This window comes from Meleagris gallopavo, chromosome Z (assembly GCF_000146605.3).
Source record: "Meleagris gallopavo isolate NT-WF06-2002-E0010 breed Aviagen turkey brand Nicholas breeding stock chromosome Z, Turkey_5.1, whole genome shotgun sequence".
Classification (NCBI taxonomy): Eukaryota; Metazoa; Chordata; class Aves; order Galliformes; family Phasianidae; genus Meleagris; species Meleagris gallopavo.
Window position 1 is genome coordinate 65,045,993 of NC_015041.2, and position 7,145 is coordinate 65,053,137.

Here is a 7,145-nt window from a genome sequence, read left to right on the forward strand (position 1 = left end):
GTTGAGAGGAGTATTTTACAGTTTGGTTTGGCTATTGGTATGTGAAGAGAGGATTCCTGGGAAGAGCTGTGTGGCTGTCAGCCTTTTGGCTAGCATATTGTCAGCCAAATCATCACATCTGAAAATTAAGAAGAGTAAAAAAAAAAAAATTAACCTTTTTTTTAACCCTGAATGGCTAAATATTGCACAGATTTAATAGCCCGGAATGGTGACAAAGGCTGTCACAGATTGCTTCTGATTTCAGATAGAGAAAAAACATCCGCATTCTGGCATTAGTTCTAAGTCCCATTGAGCAGAAATTATAGAATTATATAAGGCTCATCTTCCATCCAAAATTTTAATTGTTCATATAATCAATTTCGGGAAATAATCTTGTTTTGAAGTATTGTAAAATTTCCTTTTTTTTTTCTTCTTTTTTCTTAAAGAAAGGAAATATGATTTATATATGGAAGTGCTTTTCTGGGAGAAACAGGTAATGCTGTCAGTAATGTTCCCTGGTAAGACCTGTGATCCTTTTTTGAAAGGATTATGGATTATCTTGTCATAGATAGGTCTCCTCAAGGAAAATGAATGGTGTTACCACACCTTTTGACTTTGCATTCATTTGCTTTTGTTTACAGGGACCATATTTATACTGTTGATATGGACACATCACATACAGAAGAAATTTATTTTATCAAAGTAAGTAGTTTTTATCATCTTCCAGAAACAGAAGGTAATGCTCTGAAAGTAACTCCTATTTTATCATACTTTCCCACAATGTCAAAGACAGTTGTTGGTGATATAGCAGTAGACCTCCCCACCAATATTCCATTCCGTGTTGTTGCCATTCGATGAATGGCAGCAGAGGGGAACTCTAACAGAATGGCATCTGATATGGAATTATGTACAGAGCAAAGGTGTGGAATTGAATTCTTCCATGCAGAAAAAATAGCACTCGGCGTTCATCAACACTTGCTGAACATTAATGGAGACCAAACAGTGGATATCAGCACAGTGAAGTGGTGGATGGTGTATTTTAGCAATGGCAAACAGGGACATGAAAGATAAGCCATGTTCTAGATAGCCACGTGCAGCTGTCAAGCCACAAAATGAAGAGCGTCTTCATCATCTAATTGATGTGAATCACTTACTGCCGATGACTGTGCTAATAAAAAGTGTTTTGTAGCAGAGAATTTGCTCTATCAAACAGTTTTATTGTGCTTTTTGTATCTGTTGTTTCCATGGAAAAAAATAGGAGGCATTACTTTAGGAGCAAGCTATGTATAATGGCTATGCTATTCCAATTCCGTATACTGAAGCTTTCATCATAAAAAGCAAATACTATTAACATATTTGCACAGAAATTTGTAAATAAATCTGTAAATAAAATCTTACCATAGCAGCACTTTGTAGATGTATCCACATTATTTCCATGGCAAGATGCATTTCAAATTAAGAAGAGCTTTATCTGCATTACTGCATTGCATATGAGCATAAATTTTCTAGAAATAATTCTCCCTTCAGCTCCTCCACATTACACTCACACTGTGTAATAAGTGACAGACATAGCCTTTGGTCCAGCAGAAGACCATATCAGTTTGGCCAATGCATAGATTCCACTGTAGGAGAGGAGAATTTGTAGATACATCCATGAAAGGTGCTGAAGATTAGCTTATGTCTTGTTGCTTTTCAAAAAAGGGAGGTCACAGGCTTGTTGTGGAAATAAAAGCAATGCTCATTTATTCAGCTTAGGGCCCTTAGTGAATGAAGGGTGACTCAGGGTACTACAAGGAAATATTGTCAGAAGAAGTATAGTGTCTGAGGTGTTACTACTATTTTAAGCAACATTTTAAATAAATATTTAAGGTAGTTAATCAACATACTACGTTAAACCATTTCTTGAATTCATTGAGGAAAAAAAAAAAAAAACGGAGGTTGGCATTTTCATTTTTGGAATTTACCTGAAAGTGTTCCAGAGAAAGAATGTTGGTAAATGAAATCAGCAGTATGTTGATAAACACAACACTCTCTCAGACTGCTAGCTAACTTGAAATGATGAGAACTACCTTCACTATAATTTCTTTGCTAATGTAAAATGTCCTAGAATAGATACTCAGATTCCAATCAGGATATACAGTCCATAAATGTTTATTTGGATTTGTGTAATAGTATTAAATTAAAAGAAAAGAGCATCTAGTGCTTTTGGAAAAGTACTTATAAGTTTTAGCCTGTTGCAAAATTCAGTTGCCTTAGGATTTTAAAGGAAAAAATAAAAAAAAAAAAGGAAAGGAGAGGTTTCTGGTCTAATGAATAGATAGCAACACAAAATTAAGTGAATGCTTCACATCACTGATCTTTCATTGTTACGGCGAATTAATCATGGAGAAAGGGTGCAGAATGCTTTTAATGAATATATGTTCAACAGCTAGTCTCCCCCAGGGGACTTCTACTTCTGAAATCAAATGCAACAACCTCTGGGCTCTAATTGATTTCTTTCTTGATCCTTGCAGAAATTGACGTGGAAATCTAGACAAGCTGATGTAGACACATGCAGAATGAAGGGAAAACATAAGGTAGGCAATTTTCATTTCTTTTGCATCTGCCACTTTAGTTTAGTTGCTTCACTACTATCTGAGGCTGCTGTCTGTGATGTGGAATGGATCATGCCATTTACTTCTTTGCCAGTAATTGCTTTTTCCATCAGCCCACTGAAGGCTTTAATTTGCAAAAAACAGTTTACTTTTAATGTGATAAAGCATTATGACAGGAGGCACAGCAACATCCTGAAAAGCTTAAAGCGCTGGAGGTTTTGAACATCATGCCCAGTGTACTGTTTCAGGTTAACATCACCTCAAAAGCTAAGTGCTGTGGTCCATCCTCCTGTAGGGGCTTACAGAAAAGTTTACATGACGAGTCAGTGTGTATAGGGAGAGGACTGTTTCTCACACTAGTCTTCCCTCAGTGTAACACACAACTAACATGCGTGAGGTCAGAGTTAGATGTTGATTCTGATTCTTTATACAGCTTCCCCTGCTTGTTACAGCTGCTTCATGCAAATGCACTGAGACTGTCTTACAGCAGAGAAGATGATCAGATTTTTCACTCCCGAGGAAAGCAACAGCGTTCAAACAAAATTCTAAGTGAACAGCAAAATCTGAACTGCAACAAGGAAATCACAGCCTCAGTTCTTTGTAGCCATTTTTAACCACCAGAATAGAAATAAATTGCATCTCGCTCATTGTCAGTAAAACACAGTTGAAATAAAGCCTAGAATGTCACAGTAACTTTTAGACTTGACAGTGAAAGATCACACTGAGAAAATAAAACCAGACACCCAAGTAGAGTAGCTTAAATACTTTCTGTTGTCTTTCTTCAGGATGAATGTCATAATTTCATTAAGGTTCTCCTAAAAAGAAACGAAGATACATTGTTTATCTGTGGAACAAATGCATTCAACCCTTCTTGCAGGAACTACAAGGTATGTGATCTGCTAGTGAGATTTCATTTATGACCTTTCCTTCTGTCGGATTTATTGTGACAGTGCTGGCACACCATGAAGCGTGTTGTTGTTCAGCAGTACATCTTTCAACTCTGTAGCCCACCTATTCAATTATTTCCCGTTTTTTTAGGCTTGCAGCAATGCTATGTCATACAGCCTTCATCAGTGGATGTCTTTGGAATAACTGTGAAATTAGTTCAGTTAGGCCTTGGTATCTGGGCTCTGCTTTTTCAGGCACTGCTATGTCCACAGGTTATTTCTTATCCTTCAGGAAAAAGAAAATTCAGCTTCACTAGTGCTGCTTCTGGCAAAACCACAGCAGAGAATTCTTATTCTCTTCACTGCTGTCAAAGTGAAAAACAGTCTAAAGACATTGACACTGAGGAAAACAGCTTCCATAGTGGTATTCACTCTGACTGCTGCACTTCCTTGCTTTTTCTGCAGTGCTGATTTACTTTGTTTAGCCACTGTATTGTTTATAGTCTAGGAAATGCATTAGAGAAGTTCAGCATAGTCTTTTATTTATATTTTTATATTATCTAGAGGAAGAATCAGATTTATTCATGTATGAGCTTGCATCATGCATCTGGTACAGGTAGCTGGTGTTCTTGTAACCTCTGTCTCTCTTCTTCTTTCTGTCCTTGCATCTTGCTCCTAGTGTGCAACTAGGTTTCCTGGTTTCAGTACTCAAGCACCATTTTATTGCTTCATGGCCCATGCTCAAGCTGCTTGTGCTAGAAAGCTGCCTTTTAACACAAATGCAGATTTCGTTGGCATAAATGGCTCTCCTGACCCCTGCTGCAGGTGTTTCATTCCCCATGGCCCCTTCAGGCTTCCTCACCTGTCACTGAGCTGCCTTGTACCCAGGCAGTCAGAGGAAGTCACCTTGACACCTCCTCAGGCTTTTCCTCTTTTACTGGTTTACAGAGAGAGATCACTAAAGTTGTGCCTAATGGAGAACAGGGTTATTCTTCCACGCACAAGGTGAAAGTGTAGACCAGCCTGCGGTACAAGGCTCAGTACAGGGAAGGCTGCACAGAACTGCATTTCCCCTCCCTATCATCTGTAGTGTTTTCCATCCTCAAGGAAGCATAATTAATTCCCTTCACAGTGGATTTGAACAGAAAAGGCACATGACAGAAAACGAATGCTGACAGATCATCCACCAGAGGACTTAGGTGCTGTAACATTCAACCTAGAAGCTGGTGGGAGTAGCTGATGCTGCCAGATGGGTTATTTTTCATGCTCTGTGAATCTGTACTGTGTGTGGTTCGCATAGCGTGAGCTCATCATGTTCCTTGAGAATGATAGGGAGATGCTTATTCCCAAAATACTGCTGTATAAGAATCTTAAGCAGGTAAGAGCTGTACCTTTCCCACAGAGCTTGCTAAACCCCTCTTGAACTTACTGTAAAGTTGATCTGTGTATTTGTATAATTACCAGTGCTTGGAGTGAATTTGTCTCTCAGGAGTTACACTTAAGCCTTAGATTTTACAATTTCTGCACAGATTAATTCTTGCCTGGTGGTAAGAGGATTTCTCCATAACATAGCCTCAACTGATGCTTGGAGGGCATCCTTCTGAGTATGAAGAGGCACCGCTTTTGTGACTAGACCAGAAGGATCTCCGGACTTTGAGGGGGAGAAATGCACACACACATAATTGTCCTAGTGTTGTTTCTTCTGACTGCTATGGCTTGCAGTCTTCTGCTGTGTATAAAAGCGCTTCTGTTGGATCACTGTTGAGGATATATTTTGAATCCATGCCAGAACCACGTAGCCTGCTGCAGTTCAACGGGAAGCTTGTGTGCAGATAAAATATTGACTGAAGACTTTTGTAAAATGTGTGTAAAAAGCGAGAGTAATTAGGCCTGAAAGAGTGTCTGACTTACTGGATGCACATTTTTCAGCCTGATTTTATTTAATGCTGTGTTTTTTGTCATGTTCTTCGTTCATAGCCAGGAGGGCAGTTGCAGAAAGGGCTTTGCTCCCTGCCCAGAAATGAAGCTACCTTTAGCCTGGTCCTGGGTAAGAAGTCTTGCTCCCATATCTGAGGAGCTCCCTTTTGTTTTTCAGGTGGATACACTGGAGTTCCTGGGTGATGAGTTCAGTGGAATGGCTAGGTGCCCCTACGATGCAAAGCATGCCAACGTTGCGTTGTTTGCAGGTAAAGAAGAATGACTGAAATAATCTCTTTTGCTTTCCTTCCTGCAGCCCAGGCTTGCCTTTGAGTCCAAATGCCAAGGTAGCAGAGGGAGTGGATAATAACTAAAAATAAGGGCCATAAGGAACTCACACGCACAGGAAGCCTTGCCTTGTCTGGGACTGGCTTCACTACCACAAACAGCATTGCGTGAAGCCTCAGTTTCTTGGTTCGGTATTTCAGTGTTTCCTGGAGACATAAAAATACAATGCCAGACCAGAGTGAGGCACCATTTCTGGCTGCATCCTGCTCTTGTGAAGGGCAAGGGCAGGGCGTATGTGAACTTTGATGAGGAAAAGACAGGATATGCTGTTTAACAACTCTCAAGTTACTTCTATTAGTGCAAACCATTCTGATCTTCCCTTACATTTGGCTGTAAAATTGGATTATAAAGATAATACAGACGCCACGTGTGATAATGTCATTCCTTTTCAGTAGGTGTACTGCAAGCAGGGCCTGGGTATTTACCTGGAAGTACTTTAGCAATTCCTCCCAAGATGTTGAGGTGTAGGAGTTTGAACATACTGCTGCCACTAGAGATCATGTTCATGGCATAAGTGCTGCACTAGCTGCTACTGCATTTGAGCTGGCATGGTTTGCTTTACAAAGGAGAGATTCTATAGCTGGTTGTAAAAAAATTATTTGCTTCCTCTACGGTATACCAGTGGGTCCTTTTGTTTTAAAACAATGGTGGTCATGATGATGGTGATACTGTGTAATTTCTTAATTGCAGTCAAAAGATCATAAAACTAGAAATCCTTTGATTGTAGCAGGTGATTCGTAACCCACAGAGAAAGAAGCATACCTTCAAAACAAGATGCATCCCAAGTGTCTCAGATGCTGTCGTTGGGGCAGTCTGAGTCAGCTGTCAGGCATGCCTTATTCACTACACTGGCCAGAAAAGGCATTTATAACCAATGTAATGCAAACATTTATCTACATGCAGCTGAACTGGTTGAGATGAGTCCCATCCTGTGGCTGTAGAAGTCCTCACATTATTTGAAAATAGTTTTTTTTTTTTTTTAATAGAAATAAATGCACTAGCTCTTGGGATGATTCAGTCTGAAAATGGTAGTGTCACAATAAATTCTTATTGAACATACCCTGTAAGACTCCTAGCTTCATAAAATTAGTTTGATACAGCAACATACTGATCTCTGTGATAACTTTTCAGAGTGCAGTGAAACGCAGTTTCAGAGCAGTTTAGGGCACAAATCCAGCTCATCTTAGTCTGCTGGGAACGCTTACAAGAATATGGCTCTTCTTGCAGCTTGTAGTTATTTTAGCTGATATGTGTGAATTGTAATTAGTCACATGGTCTCCTGCAACTTGTCAGGAAGAAGAATAAATGTGTGATTGTATTAACATGAGTTCAGACATCCACAGCTAAACAATTCAGCTTTTTATACTATTTTAAATTGTTTTTAGTATCTGCCTTTATTTCCTTTTCTAAGTTCTGCTTA

General features: G+C 39.3%; 1 protein-coding gene across 5 annotated transcripts in view; it reads left to right on the top strand.

Moving 5' to 3' along the window:
• SEMA6A (semaphorin 6A) overlaps positions 1-7,145 on the top strand; it is a 110,899-nt gene that overhangs the window by 56,706 nt on the left and 47,048 nt on the right. For all 5 annotated transcript variants that reach the window (XM_010726212.3, XM_010726207.3, XM_010726208.3 and 2 more), the window contains exons 4-7: positions 621-681; positions 2,493-2,555; positions 3,359-3,460; positions 5,556-5,646. In XM_010726212.3, the coding sequence (XP_010724514.1) occupies positions 621-681; positions 2,493-2,555; positions 3,359-3,460; positions 5,556-5,646 (317 nt within the window). The remainder of the gene's footprint in view (positions 1-620; positions 682-2,492; positions 2,556-3,358; positions 3,461-5,555; positions 5,647-7,145) is intronic.